This window comes from Guyanagaster necrorhizus (genome assembly GCF_019112545.1).
Source record: "Guyanagaster necrorhizus MCA 3950 unplaced genomic scaffold BT62scaffold_1, whole genome shotgun sequence".
NCBI lineage: Eukaryota > Fungi > Basidiomycota > Agaricomycetes > Agaricales > Physalacriaceae > Guyanagaster > Guyanagaster necrorhizus.
In genome coordinates, this window is record NW_025064880.1 from 1,968,718 (window position 1) to 1,990,559 (window position 21,842).

Here is a 21,842-nt window from a genome sequence, read left to right on the forward strand (position 1 = left end):
AAAGAATGGGGTTTTTCTCATTGCTGAATGTATTCAATTGTTATGCTGAAAGGCAGCAAGAGCTAGCCATTCCATTCAATCATCTTATTGATAATTTATGAAGAGACGAAGGTATTTCTCAACTTTCTAGTTCACATGCTCCATCTGACCATCAGTTTGTGGGTGATAGACTATAGAGGTGTTGCACTTGATGAAGAGAAGATGATAAAGGTCATTGAGAAACTTTGAAACGAACTGAGGTCCCTGATCAGAAATGACTATCTGAGACATTCTATATCTGACATAGACCTCATCCCTTAAGATCTTTGCCCACCCTTCAGAAGTCAATTCAGTTGAGCAGACAATGGAGATGATAGATTTTGAGAATTGGTCAACTATCATGAGGATTGCATTATAGCCATTACAGTCGGAGAGGCCAGTAATCATGTTAACTAAAATGTGAGTCTATGGTGACAATGGTATTTCATTCAGATGAAATGGTGCAGCTTGGGCCCAGGTTGATGATTTGCCATATTAGCAAACTTCACATACCTTGACATATGTGATTATATTATTTCCCATCTTGGGCTACCAGTATTCTTGCAGCATCAGTTCTTTTGTTTTGGCTATGCTGAGGTGTCTGGCAGTTGCATAGTCATAGCAAGTGGTGATGATTTCTCTATGTAGTCCTTGATCTCATGGAATATAAATCTGCCCATCATAGCAGATTAACCCCTCTTCCTTCATCATTCCTCATTCATGATTTAGGGATAGAGCCACTCGCTGGTTCCATTTATAGTTGTTATGAGTTGTGCTTTTGATGCACTCATGGATCTCTTCCTCCATCAGCATTATCATGGCCCTAAAATATTCAGGTTGCAATAATGTCACTTCTTTGTTGTCTGTTCCCCCTTGATCATGATTCACCCTTCAACTGAGGAGGTCAGCTTTTTTGTTTGCTATTCCTGCCTCATAATGAAGCATGTACTGATACTGGCTGAGCCCCATGACCTATCTGGCTTGTCAGCAGTTCAGTTTTTGTGGCTGTCAAAAGTATCAGAGGTTTTGATAATCAGTCCAGATTCCAAAAACCTCTGCTGCTCTAATTAAGTAGTGGTGCCATTCTTTGAGGGCAAGCATGATAGCAAGTAGCTTCTTATCATAAATTTCATAGTTGCGTTCAGTGATTGTGAGTGCCTTGAATAGAAATACAATGAAACACCATTTCTTATCTTGCTCCTGAAACAGGATGGCTCTAATGGCTCCCTCACTTGAGTCAGCTTTGACTCAGAACTTTCCTTCTTGTGTGGGAATAGCAAGTATAACATCTTTGGCTAACCATCTTTTCAGGTCATCAAAGGCAGTTTGTTGGGAGAGGCCTCACATCCAGAGGGTGTTGCCGGTTAGTTGCATCATAGATCAGATGATTTTGCTGTAGTCCTAGATAAATCATCAGTAGAAATTGGTAAATCCAAGGAATGATTGTAACTCCTTTTTCTTAACTGGTTCTGGCCACTCAGTTATCCCTGCTACTTTGATGGGATCCATTTGAATACTCTCTTTGCTAATGATGACTCTGAGGTATTCAGTTTTGAGCACTCCAAATTCACATTTCTTAGCTTTGAGGAACAATTTATGCTTTCTCATAAGAACTAACATCTGTCATACTAGCTTTCTATGCTCCTCTCTGGTTTTCGACATGATTAGAATATTGTCAAGGTAAATAGTGACCTTCCCAGTGGCAATGAGATTCTTGAATATATTGTTCATCATCCACTAGAATGTTGCCAGAGAATTAGTGAGTCTGAAGAATATAACCATCGGCTTGAACAGTTCTCGGTTTGTTCTGAATGCTGCCTTCCATTCATCCCCTTCTTTGATATGAACATTGTTATACCCCCATCAGACATCGAGCTTGGTATAGTATTTGGCTCCTTGGAGTTTGTCCATTAATTCTGAGATCAATGGAAGAGGGTATTGGTTTTTTATGGTCATCTCATTGAGTCTTTGATAATCTTAGACTGGTCACAGTTTGCCATCTTTCTTTTTGACAAAGAAGAATGGTAATGCCATAGGAGACTTTGAGGGTCTGATGCATCTGCTGGATAAGTTCTCATCTAGAAATTTGTTGAGCTCTTGCTGCTCACTATTGCTGAGTAGATATGTCTTGCAATCCAGATTGGCATTTGTGTTTGGGATTAGCTCGATAGCATAGTCCTAAGGTTTTAGTTCTGGCAACTCATTAAAGCTCTCCTTCTTGAATAGATCTCTGAAGTCACATGCCCATTCAGGCACCATCTCTTCAAAGGTCCTTTCCCCCTTCTGCTTATTGGCTTTGGCAGCTAGATTATTGGTGTGGTGTACTGCATGAATGTGTAGTTCTCATTGAATGTTGATAGCCAAAATCATCTCCCCATCCTCTATTTTCTTATCTCATCGATCCTTCAGATCCTCATCAGGGAGTTTGAATGAGATCTTCTGACATTAGCATCTTGCAAATATGATTTGTCTAGTTTTCCAGTTGATTAGTGGATTATGGCATATGAGCTAATTGTGACCAAAGAAGATTTCTTTGGTTCTGAGATCTGTGATGGCCAAGTCGATCTGTTCCAAATGATCACTGATCATGAGTCTGAGTTCTATGAACTCAGTGATTGAACTGACTTAGTTTTTGGTTCTATCAGCATTGTAGACCAGAATCGGGGCCATAGTGGACCGAGTTGGGAGTTTGTGTTTTTTGACAAAAGTTTGATTAATGAAACTTCCAATGCAGCTACTATTGATTAGAGCAGTTACTATATGAACAGATCAGGAGGTAAGGGTTTTGATTTGTGCTTTAGTGATAAGATCTTGGCCAGGTGTTTTAGACCATAGAATGAATTTCTGTGGTCTATAGAGTTTGTCAAGCCATTCCAGAGCCTGGCACCTTTCTGCTCTTCTCATTCCTTCTATCATTTCATCGATCACTTCTCTGGCTCTGGTTCAGTAGACTCAATTTTTTAGTATGGCTTTTGCCACTTCTTCATCCTTAGCATCTTTGATTGCTCTCCAGGTCCATTCTGTGTCAAACAGCTTGACCCAAGTATTGGGACTCTCTGCCCTTTTTTAGCCCAGAGGCATTTGAGTTCTTTTTTCTGGCAATTCTTCAGTGTGCAGATTATTCAGAGTCTGGGGTATATTTGAATGCTTTGATACAACAGGCATAAAAGTAACTACAGAGATTATATCAGTCCAACTAGCAGCTGATAATTGCACTTAATGTGTTGTTTTATTGATTTCCTGTGCTTCAAGATGTTGTGTGATTAGCATGAGAGTAGAATGAGAATGTATAAACTTTAGCTCAAAGCTGAGGTTTTACCAGCAGAAGTGAGCTCCTTAAATACTAAACAGGATCTGCTAATAATACTACCTACTTATTGTATACCTCTCTGTCCTTGGGCTTATTGTCCTGGAGCATCATTACTGTATATAAAAGGTTGGTTGTGAGTCATTGAGCAACACTGTTGCAATGAAAGACAATGACAGACTTGGCTAGTTGTGATGACTAAGCCTGATCCCATGGTTCTAAGTGCTTGTTCTAGTGCCCTGACTAAGCAGAAATAGGGGTTAAATACAGGAAAAGAATAGAAAATCATAACAGTAGTAATCTCAGCTTCAAGCTAAAGTTTATTCTCTACCATCCTATCTTGAGCAACTTGCAACAATGCCTTGACCATATAATGCTGATAGCACATCAGTGAACTCTAACAGTATAACCTGAAGTGCAAGGTTCTGTTAGTTTATCATGTGTTATCAGTCACATAGAGTTTGGGCTTAACAACATCTCACTTCTTAAGCAAGCAGCAGAGACCATCATAAAGATGGATTCCAAGGGTAGAGAGCATTTTCACAGAGGCTTCAAGGCTTTTCCTCCTCCTTCACTTGTCAGTAACTCCTGTTGCCTGGTGAGGCTTCACCTCTTCATTTATCTCACAATTGGCTCACTCAAGTAGTCTTAGCTTTATCAGACCTAATCAATCCTCATTCAGTACTACTGCACCATTATTGTACAAGTCACTATCAAGTTTTTTGTAGGATGTAATCAGCTATAATAAGGGCCTTAGAGACTACTCTCAAATTGATTGCAATGTGTGAATGACTATATAATAATACAAGAGAGAGATAGATGGAGAACAAAAAACTTGATAGTGACTTGTACAATAATGGTGCAGTAGTACTGAATGAGGATTGATTAGATCTGACAAAGCCAAGACTACTTGAGTGAGCCAATTGTGAGATAAATGAAGAGGTGGAGCCTCACCAAGCAACAGGAGTTACTGACAAGTGAAGGAGGAGGCAAAGCCTTGAGCCTGAGATTGGCAGTCAGAAATGATTGACAGTGAGAGAGCAGAGCTCATCTCATCTAGGGATGCAGGATAAAAGTAGGAATGAAAAAGAGACATCTGATGCCAATGTCTCTCATGAATCAGCTGAGGCTGAGGCTTGGCACTGAGACAGAGATGGCACCAGCAATCCCCCTTCATGGATGAGTGGAGCTCCATATCTCCATGTCAACAGAGATTGTAAAAACCTCAAGAGCCATGCAGAGGCCTGCGAAAATGCTCCCTACCCTTGGCAGACAGAGTCAGCGGCTAAGAACGACACATACTCGCTTATCAATTACCCTTTTGTAAATTCCTTGTTTACAAATTAATTCGTAATCTAATTCGGTAGATATTATATCACGTGCTACCTTTTACCTTCTCCTTTCCGTCCACCAGTGTTTCGAGACCAGACTGTGTATCTCCTTGTTTTTACGCTTTCAGCATGGCCGACCTAGCTACAGTCGCCAGACAATTCACAGATTTTTACTATAACACTTTTGACACTAACCGCCCCGCGCTGGCCTCTCTCTATGTGTGTAAATTCACGCATCTTGCGCCATCGATTGCTTCATCTCAGTCATCTCACAGCGTCCAGAGTCTATGCTCACCTGGGAGAACAACCAAATTCTAGGCGTCACCAACATTGTCGAAAAACTTGTTGTGAGCCTTCTCTCTTCATCTTCGAAACTTCCTAGGTTAATATTCTTCTGCAAGACTTTGCCATTTCAAAAGGTGGTTCATAAGGTCGAGACGTGCGATGCACAGCCCTCCAATCCAGCAGTTTCTAGTATCATAGTACTCGTTACGGGACTTTTGCGGGTGCGTCTACTTCTCAGGTTGATGGCGGTATCGTGGCATTAATCGATGGTCATTTAGGTTGACGATGGCGACCAGCCTCTGCCCTTTACCCAGACCTTCCAACTGATCCCCGACGCTGGTACTTATTATGTGTACGTGAGCTCACCATCTGCAAGTCATCCACCTTTCTCAACGTAAATCCTCAGGTACAACGACCTCTTCCGTCTAAACCTCGGCGGCTAGATTACAGACCAAGTTTCGTAGAGTGATGGAGAGAAGTTAATGGCGCGTTCTTTTGATTAAACAGTAGCTGTATTTTTCTTGTGGTGGTCCTTGCATTGAGTTATAGCGTGTCAAAGATGATGTCACGCCCCTTTACGTACTTGAGAATTGTTGAGTGCTGGACCATGGGCTGGCGGGTATCTCGCAGATAAGTTAGAGCCCACAACAGTGTGATACTCATCCCTTGAGAATGGCGTAAAACGTGAACTACGGCAATATAATTCTACTCATTGTAAATCGTACAAGTCTAGTAGTTGCATGGCTCGCTCCCCGTCCCGTTCACGAGGAAATTCTGACAAGGAAGTCAGACGTGTCCAATTCATCTAGGAAAAAAAAAGGGGGAAACCCAAGGCTACTGGCACATCGTAGAGTTACAGCTGTTCGCCAGCGGGGCCAGCGCGACACTCGCTATCATATTTCGCCCCAATTTTGCCTAATTCGAAGCGTTTAGCCCATTTTCAGAAATCGATCTGCATACAGCGTCCAGCGTCCTCCGAGCATAAGTAACATGGCCAGCAAGAATCCATCATGATACCCGTATTGTGTTGGACAATGTAGTTGAAACGCTAAACCTGAGCGAAAGAAGTTCGCCTATGAACCGAAATGATCCAAAGCTGCCAGCCTGTGTAGACAGGGAGCATAGAGATCCACCCATAATAAGTCAGCAACAAAGACGCGGATTTTTGTAGTGTATGGACTCGGAGTTTTGTTATATCTGAAGAGCTTCGGAATCTTGGGGTTTTGGTAGGTGAACGGGTTGACTATGACAGTTAGGTCGGGATTACCGCGCTAAAACTTGAAGAGCTTTGGAATAGATATCCTAAATTAATCCTAGCGGATAAAGGGCAACAGTATTTGAGGGAATGGTGGTGGGAGGGAGGAAAGATGTCGAACTGCAGCAGTTTGTAGTACCGTGACTTCATTGCACGTTCTCCCCTTTAACTTAAAGCCTCAAGGTTTTATAGATGACTCAGGAACCTGAAGAGTACTTTTGTGCAGCATATGGACAAAGCAGGTCTACTGATGGTTTATAATACAAATCTCCAAAACAAAAACAAAAATAACGCTACAGGTGTATGTACAGTAGTTGGACATCGTATGAAAATAGAAGTCTAAGGCCAGACACACTAACGCAAAAACAAGTGAAAGGAGGAGAGATGTTATGGGATTCATTAATATGAGTGGGGTGATCAGCCAGTGAATTGTTGAACGCGCTGCCAGTGTGCGATCTATGCTCAACAGAGCCCGAAGAAATAAAAAAGTGGTCTGAAAGTGGTAGACTGTTCTCGCAGAAGAGCTATGAATAATAATAACTTAAATGGAAAAAGGGACGACGTCAGCTCTGAAAAGAACAAGAGCGATCATTGAGGTACCACGAACAAGGCGTAGCAGGCATCATCCTTTGCCCTTTGACTTAAACCGGCAAAGTATCGATTAGGACCCAGGAAATCGGCCCATAAGGTGCCCTCGCAAAACAAGTTCCCCTTTCCGTTGGTGCGATTATTAAACTGTTTCGTAGCAATGGCCTGATTTGGTTTAGGCATCGCCGAAAACACATCTGGCGGAACTCTCGTGTTGAAGACATTGGATAGCTCTTTGAAGACGTCTTGAAGGGTTACACCAGCGGATCGGTTGCACACGACGATTGGGGGCAAAGCATGGCCGATGTTGATCTTGAGATACTTGACGGGCGGCTGTACTGCCAATTCATTAAAGTCACATCTCGGCTGAGAAACAAAGTGTTGGGTGATAACATCGTAAAGTAGATGCCAGGAACCTGGCACAAATACAGGATGTAAATAACAATGCCCAACGTGGGGCGATGCTATTGCAAATGTTGGACTTGAGCTCCCTGGGCATAGATGTCAGGAAGAGACGCGCCGTAGAGAGGAGAGCGTACAAGAGTTTGCTGTCGCGGCGGTGTTGGAGGAAGATCCTGGAGAGGAATAGATGCTTGACATGGCTATTATGAGAGACATGCGTAAGGTCGAAGAAGATTCATGATGCAGGATCACACATACGAGACTCGATGATAGTGTGGCTCAGGGTATGTATCTTAGTAGCAGGTGCATCTACGGCAGCATGAATAGGATGAACAAGGTGAGCAAGCAGAGAGCTCTACCAGATGTTTTGGGAGATACAACATAGTCCATGTTGGAGGTTTTAAGTGATCTCCCGCCAGCCTCTGAGGATACCTTTGTCAGACTCGAAGTCCCCCAGGTCAAAACAGATTCGGGCGTAGCGGTTCTTGAATTGAATTCCTCCTTCTTGTAAAAACCATCATGGCATACGGAATCGGGATACATAGGTGAGGCACGAGGCGTAGACGGGGGTGGGAGAATCGAGTCATTGCTGACAGCATTACTTATACCGGGCGCATTGTTGAGCAAACAACATGGTGTACAAAGCTCAGGAAGAATGCTAACGGGATGACTCAACAGAACAGACAACGTGGACGGTACCGCGGGATGACATACCCCCAACATCCACATCCACATGTTCGATAAAACCCTTGATGAGTTAGCGCCCCTTCCGACGAGCTGCCTAAAATAGGCAAAGGGTTCGGTCCAGTAAGTCCGAACGTCGGGTAGACCAAAATTGGAGTGATGGGCGGGCCTCTCCTGCTAGATAGAGACAAATTCAGGTTCCCGACAGAAGCCAACATCCAAATATCTGGAAAAGAGAATAGCTGCAAATATGGGCATATACATGTGCTGCGCTTTCCGAATTCGCATGGAGGACGACGAGTCACGAGCGCACCGCTCCGAATCGCCCATTCTTGGACGGGCAACGACCTGGAAGCTCACCGAAAAAGATTAAGATGATAACCGAAAGAGAAAAACTAAAATTGGCCGAAAAAAGTTGGTTGATTTTCATAATTTCCCATCACGTGCAGGAAGGTATTGTCCGTCGACGTCGTGTCGCACTGCCTGTGTCCTTGGATATCTGAAGAGTACATCAACCAGCGGCTGTATCGGAGCTGATCATCAAACATCGTTGAGAAATTTCAGCCAAGTGTCGATAATCTACGCCAGTATCTCCCCAATGCATTGGTAAGAATCGTCCATTTCGAACCAGTGAGCTCAGCCATGAACGTCGACGGGGTGTTCTTGACGAGACTGAGAGCACTTCTGGTTGAGGCATCAATAAAATATGACCTGATAGCTTGCCGATAGCGCTCTGTATAGCATCGCTTCTTTTACAAACCCTATCCAGAAAAAGATGTTCCTGACGATAAATACACGATTCACATTGCAAGTCAGCCTATGAGAAAAAGCTAAGATATCGGGCATCCCGCATTAAGGCGCTCTTCAGGATAGCGTAGCGATGACTGCATTATAGGCTGGCTTTGGCTGGTAGTTGGCATTAAATAAATCCGGCGTAGAACTGGCAATCCAGGAATTCTAAAGACACATAAAATCAGACAGCGAGTACTGACCAAGGGTTTACCTTACCGCATCACTAACTCCCCAACTAGTAATCGAAACGCAAGCGGGTGTGGCAACGCAGGCTTTTACGACGTTAGTATAGTCCGTAGGGCTGGCGCCTACAATATCGAGTTCGGTGATGGCTATTTCTACGCCAGCCGCGGATAGTGCCGTCAGAGCTGCTTGGGCACCACCGGCACCACCAGCTTGTAGATGCATTTGGGTACCAATACCATCGATAAGCTTCCCATTGGCGTTTATCTGTTTCACCAGAGCGACCATTCCTAAGGTACATAAGAACAATTTAGGATACATCTGACCCTGACGAACCTTGGACTTTGGCATTGTTCGAATCGAGATTAAAGTCATTGATGTATAATCTGTTCAATTGCTTTGTCAGTGAGTCGAGGAGCCCAGATGTTGACCGACTTTGCCGTGGGATCAGCAGCCCTCGCCGCCTGGAACGCGATGGTAATAAAGGACTTGAAGAACGGATCAGGAAGATGGGGGTAACAATAGTTAATTCGCATACTTCTCCGAGAACATTGTAGAAAACATTTGATTGCAGACTTCCATCCTCGTTGAGAATTTCGCTGAGGAGCTATCAAGCAGCTAGAATGATGAAGAAAAAACTTCCCTACTTGCAGACGTCCCACTATTATGAGATGTCAGTGAACGCTACAAAGCTAAGCAGCTGAGACCACGCACAGCTGCGTAAAATGTATTAGCACAGAAGATGAGCAGGTATGAGTGGGTACATACAATAGACTTTGCCCTTGTACCGCCCTGCAACAGTAGCGATGTGTTTTTGAATAACAGAAGTCTTTGGATCAGAATGAAAACCCAGACAGCTGATTGATTGACACCATAAAACCCACCAGTGTAGCTGGATTCGAAATAGCGGAGACCCATGAAGGGAGCTGATTATGCCATACTTGAGACGAGCATCAGAATCCAATTGTAAATCGGTAAACGCAGCAAACCAAAGGTATGCCCACGAATGATCTTGTTATTAGCTACCGCCCAATTGACCAGGAAGTCCGAGCCAGAGAAAGTAAACACCCCCTCGGTGTTCTCGGTTGCGTCCCACTGTCCTTCGGTAAATGTACGGAACGGAGTCGATAGTGCAGTGTCTGACCTTCATGGAATTCTCAGGTGTCACCTTCATCAAGAACGCCGTTAGTTCAGTTGGAAACCGAGAAGCACTCTTACCTGACCAAAATTAGAAATCAAAAGGGCTTCGTTCGCTAGTGAGTACACCTGTCAGTGTGCATGTGGGTAAATCCTTCGACAGCGACAAACCCGCAATGTCGATAGTATTTTGATCGGCACAAGAACCCTATTGCGCCATTGTTAATGTTGCATATGGCTAGCAGTGAGATACGAACCCAAAAATGTTTGCCTTTGGCAACTAATTTTGCATTCAGATCACTTAACCCGGTAGAAACGGGCCCAGAACTGGTTGTGGTAGCAATCGGTGTGCTGGTAGTCGGTACGTTGGAGGACGGCAGACATCTAACAAGTGTGCGACGATCGGTTTTGCACCCCAGGTTCGTCCATTAAGATATACGTACTGATAGTAATAGGCATTTAAAACTGTGCAGGTACTGCCACTGTCACCTAGACAAGAGTAATGAGAACCAAGCGCTGATGAAATGTAATAGCTGATATTTACAGACGGTCTGGAAGTCAAAAACAGTCAGCGAAGAACAAGTTGGAGTAAGGTTGTAGCTCACACTGCCGGTGTATCCTATCCCCCCACCTTAAAGACGCGAAACAATCAGTACGAGGTCGCCGTTAACAAGCGGAGGACGCACATTGACCCCACACAGCAACAGCAGTGGTTCGTTTCAAGATGGAAGCCAAGGTAATGATAGACAGAAGGCCGAACATAGCGAGAGAAGACTGCTTGACGAGACATCGGTAGTCCTGTATACGTTATATACCATTCTCCTTAGTCATTGAGCGGAGGAGTCTGGGTACTAGTTGAGTTCTTTACACCGAGGTAGTTCACTGAAACGGAGAATTTGTGACAGGATGTACGCCGCCTGAACAATCGTACTATCAAGGCGAGCTGAGCATTGTTCCGACGATAAACCTTGGAGAATAGGATTTTGATAGGTTGGCTGCTCATGGGTAGGCACGGGATCTCTGGATCACAAGCGAAGGAGCGCCAAGCTGAAGCAGTGGGACACAATGTGTACGGTACAAGTGAGTCTGTCACATCTCGGAAAAATGCTATGGTGCACAAAGCCTACGACGCTATTTTTGTGGGTATTGCTGACTTCAAATCCCCGCCAAGTTAACGGAGAACTGCCGCCAGATGAAACTCGACGATGGAATACCAGGGATGGGGATCAATTCTGAGAACGGTGTTCGGGCCGATATGCCAATGAGTGACAATAAAGTCAGGTGACCGTGACCGTTACGCGTCTTGACCATCCACCAACTTGACGCGAGACTTGGATCAATGCAAATGAGTACAGGTTCAAAGAAACGGACCATAGAGCAGCTTGCGGCCACAGTTTCCGACTCTACCGACTTTCCGGATATCGATACCGCACCAGGTCTCAGAACACTCGACACCGCGTTGCGCTGCCCCATCTGTTGCGAGTTATTCTCTGGGCCTGTAACCCTTCGCTGTGGACACTGTTTCTGTTCATTGGTATGATTAAGCATGTAAACTGTGCACTTTGCTGCGCCTCACTTTGTTTCAAGTGCATCAGGGGTTCCCTGGCGCAGAAGCAAGAGTGTCCGTCTTGCCGTAAAGGGGAGGAGAATGAGGGGCATTTGAGGGTGAATCCGGTTGTTGAGGAAGCTGTGGAAGCGTGGAGTAAGGCGCGGTACGCTGTCAATCATATCTTCGTCATTGGGCCCTATTAAAATCCAGCTAGACCTTTCATTCTCCAGTTACTGCATCGAGGAGGGCGGCTGTCGGGCAGCAACAGTTCCAGTGAGAGCGGACCATCTAACAAGCGTAAGAGGAGTAACCCTGATTCCGACTCGGATATCGAACTCGTTGCCCCGCCCTCTGGTCATAAAACAGGTATTGGATCCGGCACCGTCTTCTCAAAGCCGCAGGAACCGATGCTTGCAGCATCTCCGGCCGAAACGCCGTGTCCGGTGTGCGGGAAGACGGTGAAACATGAAATTATAAATCAGCATTTGGACAGCGGCTGTAAGACGTTCCACCTCAACAACTCGAAAACAGCATGGTCAAAAATTATGGGTCCAAGAGTCGATCCTGGGAAAAACAAGCAGACTCAGGCCAAAGGGAAAGAGAGGTGATCGTTTTAATATATGTCATGGCAGCTACAGATGAGCCAACTCTTCTCCAGATCTTTGAGTGTTGAGGGCGAAGCTCTTCCAAAAGTCTCTTATGACACATTAAAAGATAAGCAGATCAAACAATTACTTCAAGATCAAGGTCTCGCAACTTTGGGTAATCGAGCGCTTTGTATTGCTCGACACCAAAAGTACGCACCTTTCGTCTATATCCTTTTCTCTTAGTCTCAGTTGCTCTTAGATGGGTAATGCTTTGGAACTCGAACCTCGACAAGGCTCCAAAAAATCGGAAGTCGAAGTCACAGTTGAGGTCCGACCTTGATCAGTGGCTTCAAGAGAAACATGAATCGAAGTCAAAGGTGGTAGTAGAAGATACATTTGGCCATCAGGCGAGTTCCCATGTTTGCGCCACACGTCGTCTTGTTCCAATGTAGTAACTTCCATTCAGAAGAAATACGAGAGTGAATTCAAGCGACTGACAGAGGAGGCTAGACCGAAGAAAGCCGTGTCTTCACAGCTCTCGGATTCGCGGGAGGCAACGTCCTCAGAGGCAAAGTACACGGATGCAACATCTTCTACTTCAAGTCCAGTGAAGCTACTATCTCAGTCCCCTCAGTCACCTCATCACGACGGTGATAACAACGAGATAGAGGTGCTTTAATGGCAAAAAGACAAGTGTTTCCCAAATTGTATCATTATATCTTCCCCGCCATTTGATACCCATTTGTAGAACACATTTCATATCTACTAAGGAAATTAGTGTTTGTAGACCCTGTTTGCAACTCGCCAAAAGACATGTCAAAGCGAATGCTTCGCGGCTTCCTTGATGTCGTTAGTTTATGAAGATAGCGCGGTGGTAACAGACAGGTAATTCTCTGGCTGCTGCGCACGTCGCCACCCATTTTCGGATTCGAAAGCGGAGCTGTGGGTGGGATCGTGTTTCAGGGAAACGACCACACGGGACTTTTCGGAGATAATCGGATGACGAGACGAAATGTACGTTCAGTTCTTGGGGCTGGGCATTGAGGGCATGTTACCATAGGACAAACACGATCACGCTCAACGAGTTCCCCGATCTGATAAACTTATCAATATTGCAATATAGCTCAGACACAATCTGTATCGGGATAATGATGGCGGAGGGAACGAAAGCGCATATTCCATGCTGTTCCATGCCGTAGAGCCCGGGGAGAGTAGAGCGGGACAAGTAATGGACATCTATCAATGCGATTCAATTATACTAAACATTGTTCTTCAGTGAGTACAAGAAGCCTCAAGGGGGAGGACGGGTACAAGCACCAGGGTAAGCAACATCTGGGCCGTCTGCTCAACATTGTAGCGCATAACATTACCCTCAAAGAAGAAGCCTTCTTGTTCCAGCCGCATTGTAAACCCATATCCAGATGAAGGGATCAGGCCGTTTGTGGGGGCGCTTTGCGGTGATCAGGCGGTGATGGCCAATCTTCGAAAAACAAGGGCAGTGGACAATAAGCTGTCATCCCAAATTAGGCAGGTGTTATATTCATTCTTCGAAGCTCCGTTTGATATAAAGACCTCTGCAGGCAGTTGTGATGGTATCCTTTACAGCCGAATTTCTTTGTCTTTTTTCTCTCTCCCTTTCCCCCCCTTTTTTACCTTAATCTAATGTCTACTAGTGATCGCTCTAGCGTGAGCAGTTTTTTTCACCTTTTCATCATTCCATCCTAGACTAAATGGTTGCCATCTGCTGCAGTTCGCGTCCGACAGAGACCAGAGCTCTACCACTGGCTCTCACAAGGTCAGATACCATGCCGATGAGGATTGGGATTTCCATCTCGACGTGTCTCGCACACCTGTCGACCTCTCGCTGGTACTACCTCACTACCGCGCTCGTAACCAGCCTCTCGACCATCGGATGAACATGTTCGTTGGCAACGATTCTGGTCATATGAAATTAAAAATTGTGCGTGCCCTCCTTTCGTATTTTCCGTCTCCGTTCCTGATCTTTCCGCTAATGCAGTGTCGAAACTCTGTGAAAGCAAAATTCTACCTCGAGATCCAGTCCACGACTTCGGATATCACAGTGTGGTTACCATCCGACTTCAAGGGCCGGATACATTCAACAGGGAAAACGTCCTTTTCCTCTGGGTTCTTGAACCGGATTATGCAGAGCGTGCGGCTGAATGGTGTGGAGCATGATGGATTCGCCGAGGATGAGGTGGTGGTGATGTCTTCGGGGCATGTCACTTTCCGGATGTGGGATGTCCTTACGGGTTCACCGGAACGTACTCAGAAGGAGGTGCTGAAGAGAATGTTTGGCCGAACGCAAAAGGCACCCGAGATGTCGACGATGAACTGGGATTTCCTTCTCGAAGACTAAAAAAAAAGCACTGGAGGGTGGACTGTTGTTTTATTGACCATTCCTGCGTCCCTCGATGGGAATCCCTAGATTTATCCTTGTTCGTTCTTCCTTATGTCGGCTCTTTGGGCATTGCTTATTTACAGGGTTCATCACCCGGCTCAGCATATCATCGCTTCGCTCGCAGTAATTTCGCATACGCATTGTATAACTTCAGTAGCACGTACGTGTACATCACATGTAGCAATATTATATCAGAAGATTGACCCGGTTACATCACTGGTTAGCAACCGTTAATGGGCTATATTATATTGTACATCATTCAATCCTTGTTCATAAAGCTACAAAATTTACCCGAAAACTTTCCCTTGTACATGTCGTACAATGTCGAGCCAAGTTTCAGGCTAAACAAGCGCCGATTGTCCTTCGAGGCATGTATCAATCGTCTTGACCAGAGCAGGGTTTTCGAGTGCGGCTGCGACCCTTTCCTTGTCATTGAGCTGCTTATTCACTTTGAAGGATCGACTTGAACAAAGACGGCTAAAGTACTGCAATTCAGAAAGAGAACTTACCCGCTTCCTCGCTCTGATGAGATCCGGGCTTGACGATGATATCCACCTTGAAGCGATGAGGTAGACTTCTGAGAAGCCGAACACGAATCGAAAGACCTGATGAAAAGATTAGTACTTATTGACATACGGCAGCGCCGTAAGCAAAGGAAAGATACCTATTATTGTCGACATACCACAGTGAGGTACAGTGGGGGTGAATTCCACGACGATGTGGTTCCTCGAGACCGATATTTGCGGTGCCGAAACGACTTTGAGTTCCTCAAGTGTATTGGGGTACTCAGGGTCGTGTATCCATCGCACGAGTTCTATCTTCACTATCAGAAAACCCAGGATACGAATCGAAGCGGTCCTTGCCATATATTTCATCCTGATCAATGGGTTCTACGACATCATCAGCGTCGTTAGGAGCCTCGTCCTCATGATCAAGCCAGAGAGAAGTAAGATGTCGTCTGTCTGCGCTTTTTGCCGGCTTGACGATGACTGGGTTGGGATTGAAGACTTCTTGGACCATGGGTATCGTGAAGGTGAAAGGATGAGCAAGCTATGTTTCGTCATACGATGGGTGTGACATTACGTTGTCACGAGACGTCACAGACGCGATCTGTGTGCCAGCTATACGAAGCTTATTCTGTACAAACACCTCCTTTCCCACCAGACCACCTGCTCTATCGTAAACCGCCGTTACGAAATGCCACCGAAGGTTCTTGATCATACAACGATGTCGTTCGGCATTCACCTTGACGTACACACATCCAGCGAAAACAAGTTGGCGAGACGCCATCCGAGAGCAGTTCGACGCGAGCCACCCGGAGCTCTACACGCGCCTCGACTGAAAAAAAGGGAGGGGATGCGTCAGGCCCGACATCGCAGAAATCTACGAAAAAGGCAGCTGCAAAGACCACAAAACAGGCAGCCCCGTACGTCGTATTTTTTTCTTGCTCCGGGTAGATTTACCAGTTGTGCTTTTGATACAGGAAAGGCGCCGCTGATGAAGACGAAGTACGTTCGCAGTGCCCTTTCTGTCATTTTGGCCGTGTCTGACGGTGTGTTAGCCTCCCGCGAAGAAGGCAAGAACCAGCAACCTTAGGACCACGAAGCGAGGGAGGAAGTCAAACACAACGTACGGCAATTTGTATAGGCAACTTCGCGGGAGCTCATCTTATTTTTTTTTCCTGTTTATTTCTCGCTTTCCACGCTATCGCCTCGCGTCCTCCTACTCGCCCCTCCCCTTTCGTGTGCCACTATAACTACTTTGGCCGTACCGAAAAAGTGCCCCGGATAAGGTAATGACACGTGCCTTGTTCCTTTCCACGTGGCTGATTCTGTTCTATTTCAGGATCCGTTTGTCCTGTGAGTTCTTACTATCACAGCCTTTTCCTTTCATCTCCTCTATCACATCCTGGTGTCGTGGTGGCGGTCGGCGTTGATGCACATCTATGCGCTTATTATCCTTTCTTCCCTGCTGTTCTTCTAACGACGTCAACACCATACATAGCGACGACCTAGCCGGTCCCAGCAAGCCGGTAGCCAAGGTCGGGTTTAGTGTGCTGTTGACATTACATCCTGCTCACCGCCCGCACAGGCCGCCGGGGAATCCAAGAAGCTGGCAGCTGGCAAACTTGAACCTTACGCTTCCGCGCGTTCCGTCGCGCTCTTCGAGACATATGCAGACCCAGATACATCCGATGTCATAGGCCCTGAAGGGCTCGAGAAGTTGTGTTCGGACGCAAATATCCCAATGGAGGGAGCATTGCCCCTGCTCTTTTCTTGGCAACTGGAAGCTCAAGAGATGGGAAAATTCACGAAAGGCCAATGGATCAAGTGGACTTCCGCGCGCAAGTACGTCTCCTTGTTCCTTTGTCCCTGAAACACCGCCCCTTAGACCGCGCTCGCAGAATATCCACACTTTCTCAGATATACCGGGCATTATCAGACCTTGACGATCTCTTGATTGATGGGAAGCCTCCGTTGAAGCGTCCCACCAATGCAAAGAAGAATGATGAGCCATACGATCGAACCGCATACTGGATCTACGCTGCTGATACAAAAGACGCGTTTCGCAAACTTTACATGTTCTGTTTTACTCTGGTGAAGCCTCCGTGGGTCGTTCGGCTTCTGTCTTGTTATAGGCGCTCATAGAGCGCATTTCACAGGCAATCCCGGAATATTGACATGGAGGTTAGACTGTCTCTGACACTTCCTATAATGGCATGCTGTCTCGATACCTATCACTAACCTTAATTCATCAGACCGCCACTGCCTTTTGGACTGTGTTATTGGCCCCGAAGTCGCCTCTCATGAAGGATGTCCTGGAGTTTGTCGCTGTATGTCACCATGTTTTTCCGACTAATTGTGTCATATTGACATTGATATTCGTATCAGAGAAAGGGAGAGGTTTACAAGGCAGCAAATAAGGATTTATGGACCATGGTCAGATTTAATATTTCTTTCTCCAGCAGAAATGTCGTTCTCATCCTGACACAGATGCTTGAATTTTGCGAGACAATGTCACCGAATCTTGACGGATACGAGGCGGATGGGGTTTGCTCAAAATTTCTTCTATACAACCTGTTTTTACTCACTACTGTGGCAGGCTTGGCCCACTCTTTTGGATGATTTTGTCGCGTCGAAAAAAGGCTGAAATGAGGAAAGTGGATAGCCCTTACTCGCACTTCTGGAACATTGCTTTGCATTTCACAATGTTGTTTAGTCGTTACATGGTCGTATGTATGCTCTGGAATACTAGACAAAGCTGTTCCGTTTTACGCTTTGGGTGGTGACGATGGACCGGGAAATCCCGGGGAAAACAGATACAAACACTTAAGCATGAAAATTTTCTTCCGTTCGTTTTTCATTCCTTTGCCTTGTCCCAATCTCTTCTTTCATGGTAAGTGTTACTTCTCTCTTTTCTTTGCGTCGTCCGCACAATTCATGTGATGACTTTATTCTCTTCCCCGTCCTACACGACCATGCCGAGGAATAGAGTTTTTCTGTTCGCAACAGAAACGCACCCTACGGGGTGCACAGTGTACTTGCCAGTGCCATTTCGTCTGATTCTCCTCTATACTATCTCTCATCTGCCGTACCTGTTACTGACTACCACACTCTTCCACAGGTGAGCATCCTTTATCCCCCACTCCACCCACCGGATGAAAATTTCCGTTACATTCGCAGTTTCCACTCTAGTTGCCCTCTTTATGGAGTACTCCCCCAATGCGGAACGTCTATATTCCCCCTCCATACCAACCTGAACCCATTGGGTTGTGTCGAGCGTGGGCCGCCCCTTTGGGGGTGCGCTGGGCGGGAAGCGGGGGTCGGCACGATGCGGGATGATAATGTCCTTCCTTTGGATGTCTGATCCCTCTCCTCTTTTTCTGATTATGCGCCGGAAACGTTTGCTGATTTTCACCTCTTTGTTTATTTAAGGCGTTGCTGAGTGGTGACTTGGGTTGTGGTTGATGTGCTTTTTGTGCACTGTTGTATTATTTTATTATTATACATGCCTGTGTAAGAAGTGTGCTAATGTATGTGTTGACCAAGTCAAGTATTTCGCATCGTCAAAGTCAGAAAATACATGTTGTCTTCCGTCGAGCCGCACCTCCCACGACTAGTGTCATTTTTACTCAGGACAGTATAATATTACCACCGTTCGCTGCTCCCTTTGAATTGGGTCCTCTTTTTAGGTCTGGAGCCGTTCACCTCGGGCACGTCTCCCTGCCTTCTTTTTCTTGGCGGTATCATATGGTGACGATCGCGTTGACCGCACATCCCGACATTCGGGACCTAGTCCTGGGCCACTTTGAAATCGTCACGGAAAATTTTGTCTTGTCATGCCAATGAAAAGAAATTTGCTTCCTACATGACACGGTACTTTTTTTTTTGGGTTGCTCTACGTATCATTCAGGTGTGGATCCCATTATTCGGCATATCAGCACCGGTAGCATGCTCGGCTGTCGGAAAACTAGGTCTAGGAGGCTTTGGTTCTAGCTAAGTGATACAAGACTTGATAAATATCGCACTTGTACAAGATACATTAAGTACTCTCTATGTCCTCTAAGTAGTTATGCGGGCATCGATCACGTCCTATTCCAGGAGACGGTAGTAGACGGAAAGTTTAAAATCCGCTGAAGACGTGCTTCCGTTTTACTTGGTCGCTTTCTTCGGCGGCCCATCCGGATACAGCTAGACGGTCGCTGTGAGAATGTGAAGAAAAAGGGCAAGAAGTTGACTATCTCACCTTGCCGGGATTGAGAAGATTTTGAGGATCAACGGCCTTTTTGATCGTCTTCATTAATTCCACTGTACCCTCACCTAGCTCATCGATGAGATATTCCTTTTTACCGACTCCAACACCATGCTCCCCGGTGCCTGCAACCCCAGGATTAGTAGTAATCGACCTCCAGTACAGAAAGGCTACTCACACGTTCCATCCAAAGCAATAGCTCGATGTACAATGCGATGAACGGCATCGCTCACTTTCCCCAGCTCGTCGTCACTCTTGAACAGCAACAGCGCATGGAAGTTGCCATCGCCAACATGTCCCACGATAGTGCTCGAAATGCCAGCCTCCTCAAGGTCTTTCTTCGACTCTGCCACGAGCTGAGGAAGGCGCGAGACGGGAACGCTAAAATGAACGTTATAACACATTCTCCAATGAGGATGGAGAGCCGCACCAAACGTCCGTAGTCCAACATTTTGCACCGGGGCCTGCATAAGCTATCGACGACGTCAGAGCATGTTTCCTGTTCCTCCATAAATCAGCGGCTTCCTCGTCAGTCTTTGCGAACACGAAGTGGGAGCTGGAGTGCTTTTTGGTGATTTCCTGGGCTTCTTTTGCTGCCAACTTGATCGACAGGGGTGATCCTTGTATCTTGAAAAATAGGGTGTCGCTAATTGGATACGTGTGTTCGATGACTCCGCTCGTGTTTATAGCCTTCATCACTACAATGACGTTAGTAGCGCATCTCGACCCCAAACATCTGGCCTACTGTTGTTATCCAGAAGTTCGACGCATTCTATTATGATGACGAGTTAACACAAAGCTACAGGCAATATCATGGCACTCACGGAAGTTGGCGCCGTAAGGTGAATTAAGTATTTCCTGCACGGCATCCACAGCTTTATCTATTGAAGGGAACTGCGCCATGGCTACTTTCGTTGGGAGCAGTGGGGCCAGTCGAAGTGTGGCTTCCGTAACTATACCCAATGTGCCCTCAGCACCAATGAACAACTTAGTGGTATCAAATCCAGCGGCGGACTTGCGCGACCGGCGTCTTGTCTTGATCACTTCGCCATTGGGAAGAACAACAGTCAAGTTTAAAAACCACTCAGCCTTTGCTGTGCCGTACCTAACTGCATTAGCTGAAGAATGCACTTGGTTAACGCGTGATTGTATCCTCAGATTGAAAACTAAGACGTACTTCCACTGCAGCCAGTTCCAACCATACCACCGATTGTCGCGCCTGGTCCTGGGTCAAGCTGTAAAACACATTAGATGACGACTGAGTAGGATGTACGAATGGCTGACAGGAAAGAAAAGCGGGATCCCTTGTTCTTTGAGCGCTTGGTTGATGTCTTCCCATCTGGCACCTGCTTGACAAACGAGATCGGAGTCCGCCTCTAAAACAACGTTAGTTTACGGACAAGAGAAAATTAGAGAATAGGATGATTGCCGCCACCATCTGTAGTCGCACAACACCAGAACGTGCCCGCATGCACAAATAGATTAATGCGGTATCATATACCGAAAAAACGTGTGGTATCCCCCATATAGGCACTGACGGCAAACCTCTGAAGTCACGGGAACACTCACCATTTATCTGAATAATTTTATCCATCCCAGACACATCGACGCATATGCTCCCAGTTGACACCTATCAACCAATCTTAGCACAGAATGCAATGTTAAGATTGAGAAACGCACCCCAGAGAAATGACCTTCAAGACTCGTAGCACCAGCCGATACGACAATGGGTACCCTATATTCTCGAGCGATGTTAACAATTTTCACCACATCTTCCGTGCTGCTAGGCCGAACCTACATCCCTTCATTGAACGATTGGCAGCGTATCAAGGGAGAAACACGCACCACAGCTGAGTGCGGGGACGCTGGGTGGTACGAGTTGTCCGATGAGCCATAAGACTTAAGGACCTCCGGGTCGGTCGACACAGTGTCCTCTCCAGGTAACGCGAGCTTGAGCTTCTCAATAGCAACTCTTATTTCGCGTTCAGTACCGTATCCTTTGTCGATATTGGACTAGATGGCATGTTAAACAAGCTTCCTTGCACACACAAGCCATGACATACGAAGAGTATCGTGTCCACGTACTGCGTCGCGAGGAGTAGTCCAATAGCGTACGTGACTCCCTGCAGAAAGCTTCGTGCTTTCCAGGAATATGCGAAATGAGGTGACCAAGGCGAGTATCGGGAAAAAGTGCTGGGCCCCGTCGTGACGAGCTTAGGAATCGGCCTCTTTGCAGCGTAGAGGCGTCGCTGGACAGCTGGGAAGCGCCATGGCTGTCTCCCCAATCCCAGGCGGAACATGGTGGTCGTGAGATAAGAGGGCCGCCGGATTCCTCAGCTGACACTACTTCACCACCGCCATGTACAAAGTTAATCCGGCACGATTCCGACTATTGGTCGCATGTTGCGTGCTATTCGTGCTTTCCTTGAAATATTGGCGCGATGAATCCGTTGCCAGTGTACTGGATATCACGGTGTTCGAGTCAAGGCCGCGGCCGGTTGAGCTGAATTACGTGCTTCGAGAGCGACAACTGTATGCAAGAAGGATACGGTT

At 46.2% G+C, this 21,842-nt stretch overlaps 9 protein-coding genes across 9 annotated transcripts; 5 read left to right on the top strand and 4 right to left on the bottom strand.

Annotated features, from left to right (window-relative positions):
• The first annotated feature begins 4,737 nt into the window (after nucleotides 1-4,737).
• BT62DRAFT_959263 (nuclear transport factor 2) lies at nucleotides 4,738-5,471 on the top strand. Its single transcript, XM_043188498.1, has 5 exons — nucleotides 4,738-4,875; nucleotides 4,932-5,003; nucleotides 5,058-5,162; nucleotides 5,220-5,293; nucleotides 5,348-5,471. The coding sequence occupies exons 1-5, from the start codon at nucleotides 4,786-4,788 to the stop codon at nucleotides 5,382-5,384; spliced, it is 378 nt and encodes a 125-aa protein (XP_043046545.1). The 5' UTR covers nucleotides 4,738-4,785; the 3' UTR covers nucleotides 5,385-5,471.
• Nucleotides 5,472-6,690: 1,219 nt separating this feature from the next.
• BT62DRAFT_43844 (uncharacterized protein) lies at nucleotides 6,691-7,676 on the bottom strand. The gene is made up of 3 exons (XM_043180888.1): nucleotides 7,445-7,676; nucleotides 7,324-7,386; nucleotides 6,691-7,275 (listed from the first exon to the last, which is right to left on the bottom strand). The coding sequence occupies exons 2-3, from the start codon at nucleotides 7,382-7,384 to the stop codon at nucleotides 6,785-6,787; spliced, it is 552 nt and encodes a 183-aa protein (XP_043046546.1). The 5' UTR covers nucleotides 7,385-7,386; nucleotides 7,445-7,676; the 3' UTR covers nucleotides 6,691-6,784.
• Nucleotides 7,677-8,619: 943 nt separating this feature from the next.
• On the bottom strand, nucleotides 8,620-11,191 carry BT62DRAFT_959265 (glycoside hydrolase family 10 and carbohydrate-binding module family 1 protein). Its single transcript, XM_043188499.1, has 17 exons — nucleotides 10,669-11,191; nucleotides 10,588-10,613; nucleotides 10,527-10,533; nucleotides 10,426-10,471; nucleotides 10,240-10,366; nucleotides 10,154-10,190; nucleotides 10,064-10,098; nucleotides 9,990-10,013; nucleotides 9,835-9,940; nucleotides 9,730-9,785; nucleotides 9,612-9,674; nucleotides 9,493-9,506; nucleotides 9,384-9,444; nucleotides 9,281-9,333; nucleotides 9,182-9,231; nucleotides 8,879-9,135; nucleotides 8,620-8,827 (listed from the first exon to the last, which is right to left on the bottom strand). The coding sequence occupies exons 1-17, from the start codon at nucleotides 10,742-10,744 to the stop codon at nucleotides 8,735-8,737; spliced, it is 1,131 nt and encodes a 376-aa protein (XP_043046547.1). The 5' UTR covers nucleotides 10,745-11,191; the 3' UTR covers nucleotides 8,620-8,734.
• An 88-nt stretch (nucleotides 11,192-11,279) lies between these two features.
• Nucleotides 11,280-12,885, top strand: BT62DRAFT_44099 (uncharacterized protein). The gene is made up of 6 exons (XM_043180894.1): nucleotides 11,280-11,516; nucleotides 11,570-11,694; nucleotides 11,746-12,135; nucleotides 12,190-12,327; nucleotides 12,378-12,525; nucleotides 12,585-12,885. Exons 1-6 carry the CDS (start codon nucleotides 11,322-11,324, stop codon nucleotides 12,795-12,797), a joined length of 1,209 nt encoding a protein of 402 aa, XP_043046548.1. The 5' UTR covers nucleotides 11,280-11,321; the 3' UTR covers nucleotides 12,798-12,885.
• A 689-nt stretch (nucleotides 12,886-13,574) lies between these two features.
• BT62DRAFT_43960 (uncharacterized protein) lies at nucleotides 13,575-14,874 on the top strand. The gene is made up of 5 exons (XM_043180890.1): nucleotides 13,575-13,649; nucleotides 13,703-13,804; nucleotides 13,869-14,078; nucleotides 14,136-14,574; nucleotides 14,640-14,874. The coding sequence occupies exons 2-4, from the start codon at nucleotides 13,781-13,783 to the stop codon at nucleotides 14,493-14,495; spliced, it is 594 nt and encodes a 197-aa protein (XP_043046549.1). The 5' UTR covers nucleotides 13,575-13,649; nucleotides 13,703-13,780; the 3' UTR covers nucleotides 14,496-14,574; nucleotides 14,640-14,874.
• Nucleotides 14,658-15,667, bottom strand: BT62DRAFT_959272 (uncharacterized protein). The gene is made up of 4 exons (XM_043188500.1): nucleotides 15,401-15,667; nucleotides 15,202-15,351; nucleotides 15,047-15,142; nucleotides 14,658-14,985 (listed from the first exon to the last, which is right to left on the bottom strand). The coding sequence occupies exons 1-4, from the start codon at nucleotides 15,555-15,557 to the stop codon at nucleotides 14,879-14,881; spliced, it is 510 nt and encodes a 169-aa protein (XP_043046550.1). The 5' UTR covers nucleotides 15,558-15,667; the 3' UTR covers nucleotides 14,658-14,878.
• Nucleotides 15,668-15,734: 67 nt separating this feature from the next.
• BT62DRAFT_977522 (uncharacterized protein) lies at nucleotides 15,735-17,870 on the top strand (the record flags this gene model as incomplete). The annotated part of the gene is made up of 11 exons (XM_043189283.1): nucleotides 15,735-15,746; nucleotides 15,803-15,970; nucleotides 16,099-16,281; nucleotides 16,629-16,905; nucleotides 16,929-17,145; nucleotides 17,200-17,224; nucleotides 17,296-17,370; nucleotides 17,429-17,476; nucleotides 17,531-17,587; nucleotides 17,640-17,666; nucleotides 17,793-17,870. 11 exons carry the CDS (start codon nucleotides 15,735-15,737, stop codon nucleotides 17,868-17,870), a joined length of 1,167 nt encoding a protein of 388 aa, XP_043046551.1.
• On the top strand, nucleotides 17,870-18,486 carry BT62DRAFT_44257 (uncharacterized protein). Its single transcript, XM_043180902.1, has 2 exons — nucleotides 17,870-17,933; nucleotides 18,162-18,486. The coding sequence occupies exons 1-2, from the start codon at nucleotides 17,931-17,933 to the stop codon at nucleotides 18,402-18,404; spliced, it is 246 nt and encodes an 81-aa protein (XP_043046552.1). The 5' UTR covers nucleotides 17,870-17,930; the 3' UTR covers nucleotides 18,405-18,486.
• Nucleotides 18,487-18,935: 449 nt separating this feature from the next.
• On the bottom strand, nucleotides 18,936-21,838 carry BT62DRAFT_990027 (D-lactate dehydrogenase cytochrome oxidoreductase). Its single transcript, XM_043190194.1, has 12 exons — nucleotides 21,353-21,838; nucleotides 21,135-21,302; nucleotides 20,970-21,083; nucleotides 20,859-20,919; nucleotides 20,574-20,665; nucleotides 20,467-20,524; nucleotides 20,114-20,407; nucleotides 20,035-20,061; nucleotides 19,720-19,987; nucleotides 19,468-19,670; nucleotides 19,284-19,414; nucleotides 18,936-19,228 (listed from the first exon to the last, which is right to left on the bottom strand). The coding sequence occupies exons 1-12, from the start codon at nucleotides 21,587-21,589 to the stop codon at nucleotides 19,190-19,192; spliced, it is 1,692 nt and encodes a 563-aa protein (XP_043046553.1). The 5' UTR covers nucleotides 21,590-21,838; the 3' UTR covers nucleotides 18,936-19,189.
• Nucleotides 21,839-21,842: the final 4 nt, after the last annotated feature.